This window comes from Canis lupus, chromosome 25 (genome assembly GCF_048164855.1).
Source record: "Canis lupus baileyi chromosome 25, mCanLup2.hap1, whole genome shotgun sequence".
In the NCBI taxonomy this organism is placed as follows: domain Eukaryota; kingdom Metazoa; phylum Chordata; class Mammalia; order Carnivora; family Canidae; genus Canis; species Canis lupus.
The window spans coordinates 41,584,268-41,606,267 of record NC_132862.1 but is presented as its reverse complement, the minus strand read 5'-3'; the positions used below and the strand labels follow the sequence as shown (position 1 = coordinate 41,606,267).

The 22,000-nt window shown below is 45.8% G+C and overlaps 1 protein-coding gene and 1 long non-coding RNA gene across 8 annotated transcripts in view; both read right to left on the bottom strand.

The window, feature by feature from the left end:
- Positions 1 to 293: 293 nt before the first annotated feature.
- On the bottom strand, positions 294 to 3,018 carry LOC140617636 (uncharacterized). Its single transcript, XR_012017817.1, has 2 exons — positions 919 to 3,018; positions 294 to 584 (listed from the first exon to the last, which is right to left on the bottom strand). It is a non-coding gene; the product is annotated as an uncharacterized lncRNA (long non-coding RNA).
- A 4,338-nt stretch (positions 3,019 to 7,356) lies between these two features.
- CRACR2A (calcium release activated channel regulator 2A) overlaps positions 7,357 to 22,000 on the bottom strand; it is a 137,619-nt gene continuing 122,975 nt past the window's right edge. For 4 of the 7 annotated variants that reach the window (XM_072799331.1, XM_072799329.1, XM_072799332.1 and 1 more), the window contains 2 exons: positions 19,719 to 19,795; positions 7,357 to 18,223 (listed from right to left, as the gene is read on the bottom strand). In XM_072799331.1, coding sequence (XP_072655432.1) covers positions 18,139 to 18,223; positions 19,719 to 19,795 — 162 coding nt within the window. In that variant the 3' untranslated portion in view covers positions 7,357 to 18,138. Of the gene's footprint in view, positions 18,224 to 19,718; positions 19,796 to 21,264; positions 21,368 to 22,000 lie in introns of all 7 variants that reach the window. The other 3 variants (XM_072799330.1, XM_072799333.1, XR_012017816.1) reach the window with 3 other exon arrangements.

The window sequence follows — 22,000 nt, the reverse complement described above, 5'->3', positions numbered from 1 at the left end:
CCATTGCACTCTCTCTATCTCTCTCTCTCTCTCTCTGAAATAAATAAATCTTTAAAAAAGAGAGTCTCGGGATCCCTGGGTGGCGCAGTGGTTTGGCGCCTGCCTTTGGCCCAGGGCGCGATCCTGGAGACCCGGGATCGAATCCCACATCGGGCTCCTGGTGCATGGAGCCTGCTTCTCCCTCTGCCTGTGTCTCTGCCTCTCTCTCTCTCTGTGACTATCATAAATAAATACAAATTTAAAAAAATAATAATAAATAAATGAATAAATAAATAAATAAATAAAAAAGAGAGTCTCTCTGAAGATACAACTTTAATAGGAATTCACAAAAGCAGAAGCAGAGGAGTGAGGCAAAGGAGGGAGAGATGGGGAAGCATCTGTGTCAAGGCCCAGCCCAAAGGTGGCCACAATGTGACATATTTGAAAAAGAGGGGCACCTGGGTGGCTCAGTGGTTGAGCATCTGCCTTTGGCTCAGGTCATGATCTTGGAGTCCTAGGATAGAGTCCCCCATCAGGCTTCCTGCAGGGAGCCTGCTTCTTCCTCTGCCTGTGTCTCTGCCACTCTCATGAATAGATAATAAAATCTAAAAAAAAAAAAAAGAAAGAAGAAAGAAAGAAAGAAAGAAAGAAAGAAAGAAAGAAAGGAAGGAAGGAAGGAAGAAAGAAAGAAAGAAAGAAAGAAAGAAAGAAAGAAAGAAAGAAAGAAAGAAAGAAAGAAAAAGAAAGAAAGAAAGAAAGAAAGAAAGAAGAAAGAAAGAAAGAAAGAAAGAAAGAAAGAAAGAAAGAAAGAAAGAAAGAAAGAAAGAAAAAGAGGAGCAGAGAAGAACAAAGGCCAGGGCCAGGGGATAGCAGTGAGAAGATACAGCTAGGGCCCACGGTCAAGGGCCTTGGGAGGCACAGTGTCAGGGAGATACTTGCCTTGGGCACTGAGAAGCCACTGAGGGTTTAATCAGGAAAGTGACAGGACAATATTTGCCCACCACACATGCTCACAATTTAATGAGCTCAAGTTGGCAGTCCTTTACTCTGGAATCCGGTAATAGACTTAACCTACTGCCTGCTTCAGAAAACCACAGACAACCATAGACAAGGTCAACATAAATCCAGCAGGGCCTCCAGGAGCCACGAGTGGAGGGTGGAGATTGAGGCTTCTCTAGAATGCCGCTGTGGAAAATGGCTTGAATACAAATTGCTTCATTGTAGGAATGCCTTGTTCACCATTCAGGGATCTACAAAGGAGCAATTTGTGCAACTCTGAGATTATTTGCATTATCCTTTCTGGTGTCATGTCATACTGTTCTCCTCACAAGGCTGGCTTCCCCTCGGCTCAGAGGATGTAATTGTCTGGGAGGCAGAAGGTGGTTGGTAGGGTTGGTATAAGGCTGGCTCTGTATCTCTGGATGGTTCTCCTGTCTCTGAGCCCCAGGCAACTGTTTCCAGGGGAGCATAATGCTCAGCATCGCTTTTAACTCACAGACGGATTCTTGAAGGATCTTTCAGAGGCTTCGTGGGTCATAATGGGTTTCTGATATTATGACAATTGCTTTCTGGCCATGCTTGGTTAGCTCAGTTGGATACAGCATTGTGCTCAAAGCCAAAGACGCAGGCTTCACAGATTCACCACTCAGTTTCATGGTCATGGATGACGCCTTGAACTCCAGCCAGCCTTGGAGAGAAACAGACCTGGGCCTGAAGTGTGACTCCTGCAGCCAGTGGCTCTGAGGCCTGCTGAGAGTTACTGGGAGTCTTTGTTACTATGTGAATTCTTCCTCTGTTCAATGTGGATGAGACTAATGCCATTCTCCAGGGTCGTTGCAAGTGTCAGATGAGGTAGTCTGAGATGTCCTGCTGACTCACCCCACACAGCAAGCAGCATGTGGCAGCTGCTTATAAACGGTAGCTCCCTGTTCTTGGAACTGAGGGCCCCAGATGAGAACAAGCAGGTGACTCTGGGCTCTCTTAGGGAGGAAGGGAAGGAGAAACAACTCCAAGTAGAGTCCCTGCCCACAGTAGATGGAAATGCTTGCTTTCTGGGGCCAAAGAGAGAAGGCACATGATCCTGTTGCTTGGAAGCAATTCTGAAGGTGGTTTTGCAGATGCCTGGATTAGAGACACCCTGGGAGGTCAGAGCAAAGCCAGAGCTTGGGGAAACCCGAGGTCATTCAACATGACTCAGGCCCCAGGCTGCCAGCTGTGTGGAGCAGAGTTGGACCAGGAGCTCATACCTGGCCATGATGGTGGGAGGCTGCCCACGGTCCTGAGGACCTGTAGTCTCTAGGGAGCAGAGGAACCTGGCTACACTGGAATGTGGATTCTGGAGCTAGGACCTCAGTTCTCCGTCTCCTGGCTGAGTAACCCCAGGCACAGGAGCTAGCCTCTCTCTGCCTCAGTTTCCTTGACCTGTAAACTGGCAGTACTATCTTCCTCAGAGGAAGCAGTAAGGATTCAATGAGAACTGTGCCCGGTGTGGAAAATTAACAAAGCAGGAAACCACAAATGTTGGAGAGGATGCGGAGAAAAGGGAACCCTCCTGCACTGTTGGTGGGAATGTGAACTGGTGCAGCCACTCTGGAAAACTGTGTGGAGGTTCCTCAAAGAGTGAAAAATAGACTTGCCCTACGACCCAGCAATTGCACTGCTGGGGATTTACCCCAAAGATTCAGATGCAGTGAAACGCCGGGACACCTGCACCCCAATGTTTCTAGCAGCAATGTCCACAACAGCCAAACTGTGGAAGGAGCCTCGGTGTCCATCGAAAGATGAATGGATAAAGAGGATGTGGTCTATGTATACAATGGGATATTCCTCAACCATTAGAAACGACAAATACCCACCATTTACCTTGACGTGGATGGAACTGGAGGGTATTATGCTGAGTGAAGTAAGTCAATCGGAGAAGGACAAACATTATATGGTCTCATTCATTTGGGGAATATAAAAAATAGTGAAAGGGAATAAAGTGGAAAGGAGAAAAAATGAGTGGGAAGTATGAGAAAGGGAGACAGAACATGAGAGACTCCTAACTCTGGGAAACGAACTAGGGGTGGGGGAAGGGGTAGTGGGTGGGGGGGTGCGGGTGACTGGGTGACGGGCACTGAGGGGGGCACTTGACGGGATGAGCACTGGGTGTTATTCTGTATGTTGGCAAATTGAACACCAATAAAAAATAAATTTATAAAAAAAAAAACTGTGACCGGGACGCAGTCAACATGGTATATTTTCACTATTATTGCTATGATTACAGGCTAAGGCTCTGACTTATGCCAGGCTCTGAGTGTCTCCAGGACTTGGACATGTTGGCCTCTGAGAACCTCACCAGTGTGAACCACACTCCCTGCGTCTCTGGGCAACTTTCTGTGCCTACACCTATGATTCTGTAATTACCAGAATCTGTTTCTGTGTCTGTTCCCCTTGCCCCGAGACTGCAATCTCCTAGAGGGAAATTTCTATAGCTAATTCATGTTTATGTTTCAATGTTGAGTACAGTCCCATGGCCCATCATAGACACTGGATAAATATTTGCCAAAGGAGCAGATGACATGCTGCCACGACACTCCTGCTGGTTGCCAGTACACCTGTTGCTTCTGTTCTTGGGACCTCCTGTGTGGCCGGCCCGTGTAGGCCTGAGGGTTCTCATCTATGAAACAAAGGTGCTTGCTTGGGATGATCTTCAGGCATCCCTCTCACCTGCTCCCAGCACCAGCCTGAAGAATCTGTGATTTTCACATTCTATAGTTTCAAGGCTCTTATTTTGTGACCCTGGGCTCAGAGTTTTCCAAGAAGATCCTATGCCAGACTTTTCAGTGGGAGAAAGGAGAATGGCTGCTGGACATTTTTTTTGGGTGGGTGGGGGGCCCAGGGTCAGGGTGAGAAATATGGCTCAGGGTGGAGAATGAAGGTCCCTCCAGGACTACAGAAAGACACCCCAGAGGCTTTGCCAGTGAGCAGCCAAAGGAAATGGAAGGGTAGGCCCAGCTGCAGGCTTCTCTGGGCGCTTCACTGCACTTTATTAGTCTGTAACTCTCCTGAAATGGGACTATCTCTTGGAAAATCATTTTAATAACCAAGAGGAAATGGAATTAAGGGTACTGGCTGCCTGCTGGCCGAGGCTGACTGACTCTCATCTAGGTATGGACTTCATTTGGCTCTGCTAATATTGCCTATTGGTTATCTCTGATTAGATTCCCTTTTGTGTGTCATTCCCCAGAGTGTCCCCAAACAAGGAGGCCTGTGAAGATGTGGGTTCTGAGGAAGTTGAGGGAAGGGGTGGGAGGAGTAGGACTGTACAGTTATCCAGCATCAGGCAGAGGGGGCTCGGATTGACAAATAGTAGATGGAAGCTGAGGACAAACAATGTGATCACATCTAAGCACAGTGACTCTGGCCCCAGACTTAAGAGTTTGGGGGCTGAATAAGTCCCAGCTCTGTTGCTGGCCAGCCTTGCTCTAGAGGAGGTCTTGATGTTCATTGAGTGTCTTGTCCCACAGAGGGAAGATGATCCATAGAAGATGTCATGAAAGAAAGTTATAAACTCTGAAGTGCTCTATACTCGTGGGTATTCTGTTACTCCTGCCCAGCCCACAAACCACATCTAGCTTTAACTATTTATATGCATGGAAATTTGGGTCTGGATAATTCAAAGGTGTAGATGATACAAAAATCTAATTTTATTTGGCTTGAGGTTTGCAGCGTATAATCCCCATCTCATTCTGAGAAACCACCTTTCCTAAGGTTCGCTGTATTTATTTAGAAAAAAATCAGTGGTTAAGATTTAATGACTTAAGGTACGGGATTGATGCAGGCTGGCTGGGTCCAAGGACACAGAGGGCAGAGACAAGAGAGGTCCTTGACTACGTGCAGGATAGAAAGCAAATGCCAGCCAGCAGGGAGTGAGAGCAGAGTTTATTGAAGTTATAGAGCAGATACAGACAGCATCTGGGAGACTCGGAAAAGAAAAGGAGCAAAGACTCGTCTTTTCTTGGGGCCTGGAATTTTTATTGAGGATTATGCTCTGATGTAAGTATCCTCTAAGGCATCCAGGAACTGATTAGAACAAGGCTAAGGGTCCAGGTGTCCTCTATAAGTCACTTATTCCTTGGAGTCAGGGGATCTTGGTGCCAAGATGTCTAGCACTTGTATATCATGGCTTCATGGGGTCATTCTCATCCAGTCCTTCCTTAGATGTTATCTGTTATGCTGGATGACTTCTAAAGAAATCACGGACTCTCTGTCCCTTCCAAGGAGGACACACATTATTTGCCCTATGAGGTACGTGTAAAGTGGGGTGCAGGTCTTAGCAAGGATAAAAGCAGGACAAGGAGCAAAAGGCAGATTTTTATGGATTCCTTCAGTTTCCCTATCTGAGAAGGAGGAAGTATTTACCTGCCTGGAAACACCCTGGATTGTGGGAATGCCAAGGTTTAAAATGTGGCCTGGCTCATGAGCAAATAGGGGTCACATTGGAAGTTGAGGTTGGTTGGTTATGAGGTTCTTTCTCCCTCCTCACCACATCCTGGTCCTCTCACCACAGGTCCCGGGACCAGCACAGAAAAACCTTACTTCTCTTCCTGCCCTTAGTCACAGATCTGACCCTGTTACTTCCTCTAAAACCCTCCACTGTGGGCAGCCCGGGTGGCTCAGTGGTTTAGCGCCGCCCTCAGCCCAGGATGTGACCCTGGAGACCCGGGATCGAGTCCCACATCGGGCTCCCTGCATGGAGCCTGCTTCTCCCTCTGCTTCTGTCTCTGCCTCTATTTCTGTGTCTCTCATGAATAAATAAATGAGATCTTAAAAAAAAAAAAAAAAAAAAAAAAACAACCCTCCACTGGTTCCTTGTCACCCACAAGATGGTGTTTAGGTCCAGGTGGGCTCTCAGGGTTTGGTCTCATCTGCTTACACCCCCAATTCCTGCTCCATCCCTGACCCTAGAATCCTCATCCTACACCTGCCCACAAGCCTGGCAGCCAGCACTGCTGGATCCCCAGACCATCTTCCCTCTTCCCCTTCTCTTCTCGCCACTGCTCTTCCCCACGACTTGGACTGCTCCCCTTCTGTCTTTGCTGGAGGGCGCCCCTTTACCTTCCTGCTCTCAGGCCACCATTCAATCCTTTGATAAAAGGAAGCTCCCCCAACTCCAAACCCAGAGACAACTTAGTCTCACTAACTTCCCACGTCCCAGAGCACCCTGCACTGTCCCTCTCATTTCCCATCGCTGCTGTAAAGTTCCACTGACTTTGAGCACCCTGATTTTTTTTCTCCCTTTTATGGTCCAAGGGCCTAGTGTATTGCTTGGCACAATAGCACATATTCAAACCTTCGTGGAAAGCATTTCAAGCCATCAGTTGTGGGACTACTGAGGAGGGGTCAGGGATGAAATTGGAATGGGTAGAGTGTGTAGTTTCATCACAGAGTGTGGTGTGTTTGTGTGTGATACAAGCATGAGTGTGTGGTGTCTGAGTGCATGGTGTGTGTGGTATGTTCTTGGTGAATGTGTGTATGTGAGTCTGAGAGTGTGTGTTGTGTGTCTGAATGTGTGTGTCTGGGTGTGTAGAGTGTGTGGTATATGTGTGAGTGTGTGGTATCTGAGTATGTGATGTGATGGTGTATGTGGTGTGTCCAAGTGTTTGGTATGTTTGCATGTACATGTGTGTGGTGTTTGTGTCATACACGTGTGAATGTGTGGTGTCTGAGTATATCGTGTGTGGTATGTGAGTGTGTGTGGTATGTATGTGGTATGTGTGTGATGTGTCTGAGTCTGTGGTGTGTGTATGGTGTGTAAGTATTTGGTGTGTGTATGAGGTCTGAGTGTATGGTATGTTTGCATGTACATGTGTGTGAGGTGTATGGTACAGGTGTGAGTATGTAGTATGTGTGGTGTGTGGTATATGAGTGCGTTTGGTGAGTATGTGATGTGTCTGAGTGTCTATGTATGGTGTGTAAGTATTTGGGGTGTGTGTGTGGTACCTGCATGAGTGTGTGTGTATGAGTACCTGTGTGGCATGTGGTATAGTTCTATGTATGAGTATGTGTGAGCATGTGGGGTGTACGTGTGTGAGTACGCTATATCCACAGACATACAGTGAATTCGGTGTAGCAGCTGAGCCCCGACTGTCCCTTGTGAGTGTGGAGCATCAGCATGTGGCTGCTCTTTGAGGCCTGGTAATGAGAGGGTGTGTAATACTATGGAGGCCTCAGAGCCCCAGTAGGCCATCTGCTTCGCTGATGGCCTGCTGCATGGCTGTAAGCAAGTCCTTGACATTCTCTTAAAGAATCCAGCCAGAGGGAACAGCACAGGCAAAGACACAGAGGCATACAAGAGCAGATCCAAGGGCAAGAAAAGGTTCACACACAAGCAGATTTTTCACATTATTCCATTCCATTATTTTTATTGCTAATAATAGTAATATTAAGCAAAAGTTTTAAAGCTCTTTTAACTTCTACTTACATCAGAAATTCTGGTGTGTGTGTGGGGGGGTGAAGATTGGCATTATTTTTAGCAATAAGACAAGTAGAAGTAGAATAAATAAACTAGTAAGGAAAAACTGCCCAGGTGATTCCAGTAGACATCCAAGGTTGAGGACCACCAGGTGGAACGACCACCTCACCCGAGCCACGGACAGAGCAGTAGAGCCACTTCCAGGTGAGGCAGCCTCTCCTAGTCTCCTCACTGCAACTCTGGAGCTGACCAGCGGCCCATGGGCTGAGGACCTGCTGCGGGGACCACTTATCAAGTCTCAAAGAGATGATAGAGCTTAGGGAGAATGACTTAAATTGTAGCTGGAGAAAATTGGGCTGGGTCAACCAAAGTGGGCCATGGCCCCAGGTCATCCCCACTCAGTATCCGGGGACAGACAGGTACCCTTGCTGTGACTGGAGCCTGAGAAACTCTCACAGGTGGGTTACTGGGAGCTGTGGGGCTCTGGGCTAACAAATGGCCTTCCTGAAAAACTGAACACACACGCTTGGGAAGGTGGGCTGTGCCCTGCCAGGGCAGTGGGCCAGGAGCCAGCATCACAGCAAGTCATCCCTCCTGCCTGGGCTACAGCCTCCCCATCTGTGACAGGAGGCAGGTTGGTGAGCCTGCCCTGGGTTCAGTCTGGGGCTACCTTTGCACACGACAGTCAGTGCAGAAGACAACCCGCCACCGCCACCACACCATGTGGGGAGTGAGGGTGCCAGCATTCATGCTGGGGGGCCTTGTTCGTGTCCCACAGAGTTGAAGAGGGAACCTAGACTCTGGGGTTCCCAGCCACTGCTCAGGCTGAAGACTGCTGTGCCAGCTAGAGACACAGAAGGGTGGGGAGAGGGGGAGATGGGCCTCGTGAATGAAAACTGCCTTGGGAGGGGGCAGGAGAGAGTGGGAGGAAGGGAAGAGGGTGGGATGGGCACAGAGGGAGGAAAACGCAGCCTCATCTGCTTGTTTGTGTTTCTTGTATTTAAGATGCTGACTTCTAGCATATTTTTAAATCCATCAGACATGAAAGGCTGATTTAAATAGACCCGCAGTGTGAAGCTGGTAATTTCACTTGCCACAATAGAGGAGCTGGCAGGACGCTGGCAAAGATGCAGCACCTCTCCCCATGCCAGGCAAGCTGTGGAAGAACGGGAAGACTTTTAGGCCAGGTGCTTTCTACTTCTGGGCAGTGGGAGCATGGGGAGTGGATGGTGGAAAGAGAGATGAAGAAAACTGGAAAGGGAGGGAAACGTGGGGCAGGGGAGAACATAGAGAAGGGTGAGTGGCAAAACCAACTGGAGAAATGGACCGGCTCAACATTCTCCTGGTCCAGGGATGCTTCTTGGTCAACTCATCTAGACTCCCTGGCACATCTTATACTAGTATACTTTTACTTCAGTCTCACTTCAAAACAATCCCAGACTCTCAGGGTTGGTGGGGTAGAGGTAGAGGGAATCCTAAGAACAGAGTGTTCAACATCTGCTTGAATACCTCCAGTGTTAGGGGCTCACTATCTGGTGAGGCAGCCTATTCCATTGCTGGGCAGTGCTCACTGGAACATACTTCCTTAGGATGGATCATAATCCCCATGTTCTGTGCTGGGTGGTCCTAATCTGGCCCTGTTGAGTCATTCAGAGTGAGTGTAATGCCCAAGTTGGCCCTTCATCATGGAACACAGTATTTGGGTCCTCTCCTACTCCAGCCCTCCTATGCTTGTCCCTAGTCTCCTTACCATAAGTGATTATAGCATAGATCTTTCTAAACCAAAGTATTTCTGGATGCTAATGAGTGTATTTCCTGCTGTAGTCAATGCAACAAAATTTCAGGAGTTACAAAAGACTTGTCATTCATTTTTTTTTTTTCTCGTCTCATTCAGCACACTGTTATTCAGCCCACATTCTGAGACCAGGTTAGCCCCTCCTGTTGGCACATAGGATATGAAGGTCCTGTCCCCAGGAGCTTTTCTACAAGGAATGGAGCCAAACCCATAAAGAGAAGTGTAGGGGTAGAAGTGCCAGGAGCCCTGAGAGTCCTTCTCCAGTCGAATCCAAGGTTGAGTGGGGCTGGTTGAGGCCCTTAAAGGAAGGGAGTCTTAGGGTGATGGCATTTTTATGGAATGCTGGTGTATACTTGTGGGTTTCCAGGTGTTTCCTCCCCCTTGAGTACACTAATGCATCAAGGGCATTAAGTAAGCTTGTCTTCCTTTCTTGCTCCCTTAACTCTGATACAGCCTGAGACAAATACCTTAGATCCTCAGTCGCTAGGCATTGAAGAGAGCCAACCTTATATTCATTCATGGAATAAAAATGTTTATGAAAGTGTTTTCTGAAAAAACTATATTATGGTAAAATATACAAAATGTAAAATTTGCAATTTTAACCATTTACAAATGCACAATTCAGTGACATTGTGTGCAGTCACAATATTCTGTGCAACCATCACTCTCCTCCAACTCCAGAGCTTTTCACCATCCCAAAGTGAAAGAGTCTATAAACCATATGTGTAAAGGTAGTTCAATTAGGAGTGAACTGTTGAAGTCTTGACTGGACAACAACATATCTATTACGTAAATAGAAAAATGAGTAAGACAAGAACCCTGTCAGTGAGAACCTCGTAGTCTGCGATGGTGGGACCCTGCCCTATTTCAAGGCAGAGTGGAAAGATGACAAAGCATTCTTTGACAGGAATCTGTAGCTTGAAGGAATGCAAATTTTCCTTATTCTACTAGCCCAGGGAAATGGGAGATGCTTTTACCTAGGGCCCCAGATTCTGGTTACCAAGAAGTGTGGGACTTTGTTTCTTATTTTGTTTGGTCTTTTGCACAGGGAGATAGAAGATGATGTAATAACTAACATTTGTCTAGAGGCTTTCAGTTGACTAAACCCTTTCCCTAGAGTTCTTGTTTGACCTTCACACTAGCAGACAGTAGGACAGGGAATTCTATTTTAACAGATTTGGAAGCTAGGGTTCAGAACACCCAAGCAGTTCCAGATTTTGCCTAAGGCCACACAACTTGTGTGCAGGTTTGTATTCTGAGCTGATCTTTAGAGGTTACAGAAAACATCTGGGAGAGGCACAGCCTGGTAAAGATGGTCTGTTCTATATCTGGAAGGAAGAGAACCAAGCAGGGAGGCATCTTTATACACAAAGGCATGGAGCCCAAGTCAAATTGAGTTGTTGAGCTGCCTGAGGGTAATGGATTGCTACTAGCAACAGCTGGGGAGGCTGCAGGGTGATGAGATGGAATGCTTTGATGGGCATCACACTGTCTGAAATGCAATTGAATCACAGCAGCTGGAATGCTTCTCAGCACTCGTTTTAAGAGCCAGAAGCAGCAAATCATTTGAAGCAGTGAGGGAACCCCATGGGTCCACCAGACTACAGAGATCCAGTCATCCAGCCTCTGGGAACTGAGGCTCCATTGGAGTGGCTCACCAAGTGCTGGGCCTTGTTCTTGAGAAATGATGCTCTATTCTCAACTGTTCCTATAAGGCAAACATTGTTTGCCAGACACTATGCCAAACATGAGGCAGAGATGAATGCTCCTGCCCTCGGGAGTTCAGTCCAGTGCATTTCACTCATTACAAGCCCTGTGGGCAGTGTGTATAAATAAGTACAATACAATATCATTACAGAATGGCCTTGGGGAGCCTATGGACTGGATGTTAAATCATACCCTGACACTCTGTCCTTGACCTGGTGCTACACACGCTCAATGAATTCTAGATACATAGTCATCTTACTTAAATGCATTATGAGGCTCCTTGAGCTCTACATGTTTAAATTCCAAGTTAAAAATAAAAGCCCATTCCCTCTGTCCATGTTTTTGGGCATTTTTGCTTAGTAGTGCAATGTTTTCATGGGTAGCATTTACTTTTATAGGTCAGATGGATCCAGTCATAATTCATTATGATGACATATGCCTCACTGGCCCTAGGAGTCCTCATTTGCTGGGAGGAGAGTCTCCTGGTGCATGTCAAGAGCCTGCAAGTACCACTTCTGAATCAGAGCCAAAGAGCTGATGAAGTTCCAGCTCTGAGAGAGGGGCTCATTCTTGGACTTGACTCAGTCCTTCCCTAGGATGATAAACGATACAACCTCACCAAATCCATCTCAGTTTCTATTGGTTTCAGGTCCTCAGCCAAGCACCATATGGTTTCCCAACCCCCATCATTTCCAGCAAGGTTCTTCCTAAGTAGGGCACTTCACTGCAACTGGTTCCACTGAACTGTATGAAAGTTGGAGTTATGATGTTCTTTGTTACTGCTACTGCTGATAATTAGCATATTTATTATTAGGAATATTAATAGAGTTAGGAAGTGGGAAAGGTTTAGAAAGATCCTACATCATGTCAACCATCATCATCCCTACCCCTCACCCTGACACACACACACCCAGATAAGAAGGGAAGAAATAACTAATAAAGTAAAATCTTAAAGATTTTGACTGAACTTGGTTAGAATTTGTGTAGCCAATTTCTTTTCCCCAAATAATGAGAGGAGAGGTGACAGTGCTCCTAAGCCCAGTCAGCAAGAAATTACTTAAATATTTGTTTCTGTATGTTTGTGTACTGTGATTTCATCATTTTGAAGTAATTAAACACTTCTGATCTGTAGTATTCCCCCATCTATCCCTTTGGAGTGAAACTGTGGAATGTCTGGCTTCCTGGCAGAAAAGCGAATGCTGCCTGAGGATGTCTGGCTTCCTTTCACTTTCTCAAGGAGGTGGACATTACCTTGGGCAGCTCATCTCCAGCAGGATATCCAGAAGCTCAAGGGGGAAGGGTTGTTTCTCAGATCTGAAGGATTTCTGAGTTTCACGTCAGTCATCCAACACAGAAGACAGGAAAGGCTTTAGGGAGGAAGTTAGAAGTGGGGCTAAAGCATGAGACAAGTCCTGGCTATGTTGTGTGAAGTGTGAGGGAGGAAGAAAGGACTAGTAAGTAGAACTTGATTTGCGCACAGTACAGATAGCTAGCAATGTGAGGTCTTTGAAATTTTAAACCAGCTATTTTAAGTTTGTTCAAAGGTCTAAAGGAAACCATTTCTAATGAACCAAAGGAAAGTCTGAGAACAATGCCCCACCAAATAGAATCAACAAAGATATAAAAATTATGAAAGAGACCAAATAGAAATTCTGGAGTTGAAAAGTACAATAATGGGAATGAAAAGTTCCCAATAGCATATTTAAGCAGGCAGAAGAAAGAATCAGTGAACTTGAAGATAGGGCTATAGAATATCCAGTGTAGGGAACACAAAACGTAATGAAGAAAAAATGAACAAAACCTCAGAAACCTGAGGGGCACCATCAGGCATGCCAACGTATGCATCACAGGAATTCTAGAAGGAAAGGAGATGGAAAAAAGGTGTCAAGAATATTTAAGGAAATAATGACCAAAAAGATCCCAAATTCGATGAAACCTATCAATCTACATATCCAAGAAGCTCAACAAACTCCAAGTAGGATGAACTTAAAGAGACCCATAGCGAGACACATCAAAATCAAACTGTTGAAAGTCAAAGACAAAGAACTTTGAAAGCAGCAATAGAGAAGCAACTCATCATATAAAAAAGAGCCTCAATAAGATTAACAGCTAATTAACAGCTAATTTCTCATCAGAAACCATGGGGCCAGACACAGTGGATGGTACCAAGTGGAAAAAAAATCCCCTGACAACCAAAAGTTCAATATCTCACAAAACTATCCATCAAAACTGAAGGATAAATCAAGACATTTTCACATAAACAAAACTGAGAGTGTTGGTCTTTCGTAGATCTTCCCTACAAGAAATACTAGTGAAGGGAGACACTAGATAGTAACTTGAATCAACAAATTAAGAGGACTTGTAAAAGTAATTACATAATTAAATATAGAAAATGCTATGAATGTATTTTTCATTGATGGCTTGTTTTAAAATCTAATTTAAAAGAAAACTGCATAGGGGTACCTGGATGGCTCAGTCAGTTAAGCATTTGCCTTCAGCTCAGGTCATGATCCCAGGGTCTTGGGATGGAGCCCCACATGGGGAATCCTTACTTAGCAGGGAGCCTACTTCTCCCTCTTCCTCTGCCACTCCCCCTGCTTGTATTCTCTCTCTCAAATAAATAAAATATTTTTTTTAAGAAAAAGAGAACTGCATAAAGCAATAACAATACATCTATGTTGGTGGAAATAAAATGTATAAAGATGTAATTTGTGATAATAACAACATATGGAATGGGGAATGGAACTATGCAGAAGCAAAATTTTGTGTCATATTGAAATTAAGTTGGTATTAATCCAAACTAGATTATTATAAACTGAGATATTAATGGTTACTTTCAGGGTACCAACCAAGAAAATAAGTAAAAAAAATATAGTAAATGAAATGATAAGGTAATTAAAATAGTATGTTAGAAAATAACTAACACAAAAGAAGGCAGTAATGGAGAAATGGAAGAACAAAAAGACATATGAAATATAGAAAAGAAATTGCAAAATGGCAGACATAAATCTTACTTTACCCAATATATTAAATGTAAACAGTAAACTTTCCAATTAAAAGGCAGATATTGGAAGAATATATTAAAAAAAAAAAACGTGATCTTACTGCATGTTGTCTACAAGAGATCAGTTTACATTTAAAAGCATAAATAGGGAGAAAGTACAAGGATCAAAAAGGTATAGCAATAGCAACCAAAAGACAGCTGGAATGCCTCTACTAATATCAGACAAAATAGACTTTAAGATAAAAATTGTTACTAAAAGCAAGAAGGACACCTTATAATGATAAAGGATCAATTCATTAAGAAGACATAACAAATATGAACATATATGAACCTAGAAATAGAGCCCCAAAATATTTGAAGCAAAAAACTTTAGGAGAAGGCAGCTCTGTCCTAAATACTTGACCCCCATGACCACTAGGGATTTATTCCCTTGAGCTAGGGTTTTGTGCCCTTTAAAGTTCTTCATTAACACACACACACACACACACACACACACACACACACACACGAGCGCCCACACATATATATACATATAGCCCTTAAACCACCATTTGCATTAATACCTTAGCTGAAATTGGTTTAAGATCCTTCAGAGCACTGACTGCTAGTGACAGAAACAAAGGGTTGAGCTATTTTTGATAAAACATAAAGGTGTGACCTGGAATGGGCCCTCAGGAGAGTAGGGAAGAAGGATGGAAGTGTTAACAGATAAAGAGTACAGGATGGGGAGTGGTGGAAGAAAGCTAGTGTATCACAGAGGAACAGAAAAGACCTCAAAGAGACTGCCAAGAAAGATAAATGCCAGACAAATAGCAAAACAACTGGGGCAGACTGCCTGGGTGGCTCAGTTGGTTAAAGCATCTGACTCTTGGTTTCTGCTCAGGTCATGATCTTCAGGGTTGTGAGATCAAGCTCCATGTCAAGCTCCATGTTCAGTGTGGAGTCGGCTTGAGATTCTCTTCTTCTCTACCTGCCCCTCCCCCTGTACATGCTCTCTTGCTCTCGTGCTCAAATAAATAAATCTTAAAAACAGACAAACAAATGAACAACTGGGGCTTTGGTTTGGTGCTGAAGCCCCTGGTTTGGCAACTCAGGGCTGAGGGCAGCAGCAGATGCCAGAAGCAGCACAAGGAGTCAGAACAGCAGAGAAAATGTGGGACCAAGGATGGTGATGGGCACAGGTCATTCTTAGGTAAACGTCCTGGCACCTGGTCTGAGCTTCTGTCTGAGTTCTGGAGAACCATGGCCGGGAAAGCAAAGCGGTTTGTGGGCTGAAAGATATGGGTACTGATTGGAAAACCAGGAAAACCATTGGAACAAAGGAGAATAGGGCCAAGAGGCAATCCTGAAAACAAGCTCATAAGCCAGGCAGATGGGCCAAGCAATTGGGTACTCAAACTAGGTAGTGTTTGTGAGAGCACCCCCTTCGGAGAGATGCTTAGTAAGTGTTACCTGGTTCTCAATCCAAGATTAGGGCAAGGCTAGTGGTAGGGGCAGTGACTCGAGGTTGACAACAATGGTAGCCCCTACCTGTTAGCACCTGTGTGTGCTGGGCACTGTCTAAGTATTTCACATTTATTGTCTCACTTAATGCTTAAAACGTCCATGTGAGGTAGACATTGAAACCTCTGATCTACAGATGAACAGGAAACCTGGTCAAGTGACTTGCTCAAGATCATTGCAACAGTATAAATGGTTTGGAGCCAGAGGCTTCTCTGACAGCACTCTGCCAGGCCCTGGGACAGACTCACAGCCACTGGGGTGGCTTTGATCACCTTGATGGCTTACAAGGAATGGGGATAGAAGAGGAAGCTCTGATGTAGGGACTCAGAACTTCTCAGAGTCCCTCTGAAGTCCCATTATCCGTACTTGTTTGAAGTGGGGTTAGAGAAAGAAGCAGTAGTGGCCTAAAGACCCTTCCTGCTCTCTTTTCTCTGCCTGGACCTTTGAGGGTTGGTGGGGATTTACCCCATATGCTATAGGGTCAGGCACTAGCTCACTCTATCTTGCTGTAAACCCTGAAGGCACTTTTCCTAAATGGAAAAATGCATCCCCAAGTCAGGACTAGGCCTAGAGGATAAAGGAATCTGTGGGCTTGGGAAACTCCAGGTATAGCCTGCTTGCCCCATAAATTCCAACTGCCATCTCTGCTTTTCTGCTTTCAGAAGCAGGAGATCTGGTTTCCTTTCTTTATGATGATCCTTACCCTCTATCTTCCCCCCTCCTTGGAACAACACATGTTCACACAGCAACACACACCCACACGGATATTGGAGGGCCACTTCTGGGTGACCCATTATCCCCTGCATCCCATGAATGAGACCATTGCTGGTGCCCTTTCTTTGAAAGAGAGTTTTCTGTGAGTTCCCTTCAAATTTAGACTGAGGGCCAGGGCCAGACTAAGTTGGAAAATGAAGGTATCATCATAAACATTCTGAGCAAGAAGAGCCAGAAGCATCAAAGAGCCCATCCTGAGATGGTAGCCCAGGCAGGGAGCTGGCTGGCCCAAGATCTTGGGGCACACCCTGGTGTTCAGTGCTGGGTTTAGTTCCATGGGCTCCCTGGTGCCTCCAAGCACTAAATGAGGGAGAGAAAAGCCTGTAAAAAGGGGGCAGACACTTATGTGATGATCCATGGGGCCCTGACCCTTTTAGGAATCTGGGGAGGAGGCTTAAGGGAATAGCCTTAAAACTCTGACCAGTGGATTCTCTCCTGCCTGGCTGGCTGTGTACAGTTGTCTTGAGCCCTCTTGGAGGCCTGTGGACACTTTCTTCTCTCCCTTCCTGGGTCTCACTTGGGTATGGATACCATTCACTTTCCTGTGGGGCTGGGCCTGCAGCCCTAGGGTGGTAATGGGCAGTGATCTTCATACCTTTTCATCCAAGCTCCCACTCAGGGTGAGAGCACCCTTCCCTTGCCAGCCTCCCCCGACAGCCAGCCAGTAATGCTGGAGCCCTGCTAGAGCTAGGAATTTACCATCACCCAGATGGAAGGAAGCACCCATGGGCCCAGATCATTCCTGCAAGCACCCTCTGCTGGTGAAGTCCCAGGGGCACTGAAGCCTATAGCTACACTCTGCTCACTTTTCAAACACCAGCTATATGTCAACAACACAGCCACACTTTCTTTTTTTAAATACAGTCTTCTGAAAAAGAAAAGAAAATAAAAGAAAAGAAAAGAAGAAAAGAAAAGAACATGAAGTCTCTAACTATGGACCTGGTGCTGGGCCTCACTGCCTGCATGTCGATCTAACCTATTAATCATCATGTACAATTTTTCGAAGAGCTATTTTGAGAAACATTGGAAAATGGCTTTTACAAAGCTATATATACCTTATTTATATTCCAGAAATGGTCGCTCTGTTTAGCAGCAGATGGGCTTTTCTCTTCGTTTTCTTTTCATCCCTCAATCAAAGTTAAGTAGGAAGTAAGCCCACTCCCTAACCCCAGGCACACATTTATCACCCACAGTCCACCCTGGAGTCAGGGTCATGGGTGGGTGGTTCAGAGGAAAGGGTGTGGATTTCTTGTAAGGCACATTTCAGAGACTACGAAGGAATGAATACAGGAGGCATGGTGGCTGCTGAGAGCCTGGGTTCTGAAGCCTGGCAAGGTGGGATGTGCTGGGGGTGGGATGCCCTGGCTTACTTTTCTCAACACCATGTGGGCATCTCAAGGTCCATGAAGCATATGCCAAGAGCATCCCATTGATATCCAGAGAACAGGAGCCAAAGGAAGCCCAACCACCCTGGCCCTGCCAGAGTGCTATATCTTTGGCCTACAAGAAGCAGCAAGTCTGCCCTGTGCAGTTACCGCAGCAACCACAGTGCTGCAGCTCCTAAGGGCAAGGGGAGCAGAAGGGAGGTGGAGAAGGCATGTGGTGATTTTTCTGGAAAAGCCCATCTGTTTCTTTTCCCCACAAAACCAAGCTGGGGGTGTGTGTGGCAGGAGGTGGTGGTGGGATGGGTGCCTGGGTCTAGAGAGAGATCTGGGTCTAGAGATAGAAGACTCCAGAATGCTGCAAGAGCAGCTTTCCTGCCTGGATGTTCTCCCCTTCCTGGCAGTGGAGGCAAGTCACTGACAAAGACAAAGGCTTAAGCAGGCTGTGGTGGAAACATTCAAGCAGGAGCCCATGTGCAGGATTCAGGCTAAGTCTATGACCTCAGACCTGCATGGAGCAGTCCTAGGAGGACTCTCATCAGCCACAGCAAGACTTCTTTTTGGCAGGGCGGTCAGCCTGTATTGTGTCCTCCCTTGCTGTATCTTCCTGTTTCTTGAGGATCCTGGAAGAGGGGAAGGTACAGTGTCAGTAGTGGAGAGCTGCTAGATCCTTGGGTTACAAGCCATCTGCATGATAAGGAGGGAACTCAGTCTCACTAGGGCATCAGAGTATTTAAAGTCTCCCCCTCGGAAGTATAGGTACATAACCATAATTTGTAAAGACAAAGTTTAGTCAATATGGATCCTTCATGACACCTCTTTCAAGAAGCCTCCCCTGATTCTCCAGGTGGTGTAAGTATCCCTGCCAGCATTCTGACCATTCCCCTGTTATAATACCATCATCCCATGTCAGAATGTACTGCTTCCCTGGTTGGCTCCCTCAGGCAAGAAAGTTGCTTGAAGGCAGAGACTGTATATTTTGTCTCTGTGTCTCTGTAGCCTATCATAGTACCTGGCACACAGTAGGGACTCAGAAAATATACTTTTTGGTTATATACGCTATAGAAGGTCTTCTCCATGTTGCCAAAGTTCATGATTAAATGTAGGAGGTAAAGGATTAAAAATAGTGGTATCTTATCCCTGCTTTATACTCTCAACGTGCTTTCACCTTAACCGTCTCTTTTGATATTTATAAGAGCCTGAGTCCGCAGGGATGATATGATTGATGTTCCTATGTTAGGGGCAAAGCTTAGAGAGATAGAGTGACTTGCCCCAGGGAATTAGTGGCAGAGAAAAGCCTACAGCTTTCCCCATGGTCTTCCATAAGTCCACAACCTCTCCAATGTATAGAAAAAGTTGTTTTGGACAGATGGATAGTTGAGTTGATGGATACATGTATGAATAGATAAATGGGTGGGTGAGCGGATGGATGGGTGGAGAGATTGGAGGAATAGGTGAATGGTTGGATGGATGGATGGATGGATGGATGGATGGATGATAGGTGAGTGGATGGCTGGATGGGTGGGTGGATAGACGGAATGAAATGAATGCCTATAAATAAATGAATAAATGAGTGATTGTCCAAGTATTGAAAATAGGACCCTGTATGGTTTTGTTTTTATCTTTTAAATTTTGGTATAGGTTGGAGACTTATGAAAATAGTCTTTTGGCGGAACTAACCCTTTGAGCATTGTCACCTTGGGTGCCTCTAGTCCTCCCAAAGAGCCCCTCCTCTCCTTGGCTTCTCCACCCCCTCCCCTGAAGCCCATATTATAACTGTTGTTTCTAGCTGGCTGCCAACTAATTCCTGCTAAAATATTAGCCACTGTTCAGGGACCTATGATATGACCTTTCCCAGAGCATTTGCATTTAAAAAGAAGATCCCTGGGAAAAAGGCAGCTTTTCAGACTCAGAAGAAGACTGCAGTGGGGGTGAGAGGTAGGGAGGCTTTCTTTTTTGTCCTTATTGTATTGCAGAAGGCTTGTCCCTGAATCTCACACAAAGGCCTCAGCCTCCAGCCCCTTTACCCAGAAGGTTCAGACAGAGGGAGTATCATCCACATAGAAGTGAATGCCATGCTTCCCCCCAGACCTTGATTGCTGGGATGCGCCTCTTTACCTGGCTAGATGGAGCAGAGACTCTTTGGTGTTGTGACCGGAATAGGCACTGCATTCATAGAAGATCAGATTGTTCTCCTGGAATTATAAGACAGAGGAGAGAGAAAGAGAGTCCTGGGGGTACTGATCAGAACCATGGGAGGTGGGAGGAGAACACCTCGTGGGCGTCTACCCACATCCCTCATTTTCTCTTGGAGACCCCTTTCATTCCTCTCCCCTTCCTGGTCCTACCAGAGAAGGTTGATTTCCCTCTCCTCAGGCTCCCTGTCTAATGTAAGTTCTGTGGTTACAGAACTCTCCCAGATGAGTTTTAACAATTGTAAAACCCCAAACAGTATGCTGCCTTAGTGCTTTATGCTTTCCCAGATTGCTCTCAGGTATGTATATGTTCATTTCCTTTTCACTGCAGCCTGTGATGCAGGCAGATACAAAGGCTGGGATGGGCCACATTCTTCCCACTGCACAAGCAGGGAAACCAAGCGCATGGTATAAATGGTGGCAGTTCTGTTCATTCAATGACTTAGTTCATGGCAGGACTCCCAGCAACATGCTCTTCCCAGGACACTGGCATTCTATGAACCCTGGGGCAGATGTCACTAAGGCGCTCCAGTAGAAATTCTCCTTCACACCAGTTAATTAATATTCCTGCTGCCGAGGCCAGGGTTGGTGCCAAAGGACAATTGGCCAACACTTCAGTAGGCATCGTAGGGGCTCTTGGCCAAGGGTCATCATTATATCCATTTATAGCTCCTGTCAATAGATTTCCTGCTTCCTTAGGACAGTGCTAACGCATGGAGCATGGAGCATGGAGAGCTGGGGGCTGATGCCCTGAGGGGATGCAGGCAGCTGAATGTGGACATTTCCTCTGAGGTTTGCATATCTGGAGACTCTACAGACACTGGCTCCCAGTTCTGCTTTCCTGATTCATGCCCCAGGGGCCCACTCTATCCTCTGGTCCTCTTCACCCAGCCCCTGTCCACACTTCTGTGGGAGCCTGACTCTGGGTCAGTCTATGGAAGAATAAAGGCTCCATGGTAGGGGGGTAGGGGTGGGGAGCACACAGGATCTAGAATTAGAAGACAGAATTCGTCTTCCGGCTTTCCTTCCTGATCCCATCACTGAGGACCTATGTGATAAACTGAATCAATCAAAACTTCTCTGAGCCTTGTTTTTGTTTGTTTGCTTGCTTGTTTTTAACTGACCAAGAAAAGACAAAAAGAAAAAATGGGATGATAAAAATACAGGTCTGCAGTTCATGAATCAAAATCCTTGGATCCAGAGACTGAGTCTCAGAGAAATAACAGATGCATATACCATATATTATATTACCCTCAGAGGGTCTGGGATAGCACCCTATAATCAAACATAGTAATATTTCTTCAGTGAAACATTTGAAAATTCACTCAAACAGGGTAAACAAAGACCATAAATGCTTCATGTCAGTTCTGGTCAGATTTTTCTGCCAGATGAAACATGAGAAACCTTTCTGTTGGCAGAGTCCTTCCAAATTTCAGTATTGTGGCTAAGGGACTGCGACAGGCAGTTACCTCATCACTCTGCATGGGAACATCTGCCAGACCCTTCTTCTTCCTTTTTTCCTTGACCTTTACCATCTGTGCCGGTCTTCCCAGCCTCAGGGGCCGCGAGTCCCTGTTTAGAGCGAGCACACTAAGAAATATGGAATCCTGGGGCTGGAAAGCACCCCCATCTTTCCAGACATACAGTTTCCTGAAAACCACTTGGAGGCAGTAGAAAGAGCCCAGAAGCCAGCACAATCTTGCTGCCTTAGTCAGGCCGTACTGTTCCCCAGTTTGGGCCAGAGGCCTAATGCTTCTTTTAACAGTAAGTTTTTGAGTGCATGCTCTGAGTTTAAATTTATCTCAAGTTCACAGGCTCATTGAGCCTGCAGGCTCAATCTTGATAGAATGGATAAATTCTTGACAGAGCTATTCAAAGAAGAATCAGCTGCCTTCAGATAGTATTTCATCCCTGGAGGTGATCAAGTGGAAACACAGATGAAGGGATCCAAGTATCTGATAGGGGATTTAAATAAGTAACCTCTTACTACCTAAGAATTTATCATTCTGAATTCCAAGGAAAAGAGTTTCCCTATATCTTCATCATCCCCTGCCACCTCTGTCTCGCGATGTGGGACTTTCTACAAAAAGTTCCACCTACACAGGAGTTGGGCCATTCCTATGATGCCAGGACATCCATCGTGCCCTCTTGCTTCCTTCTCCAGGGGGCTTCCAGAGAAGGCTCCCACCAAGGCTCTTGAGCACA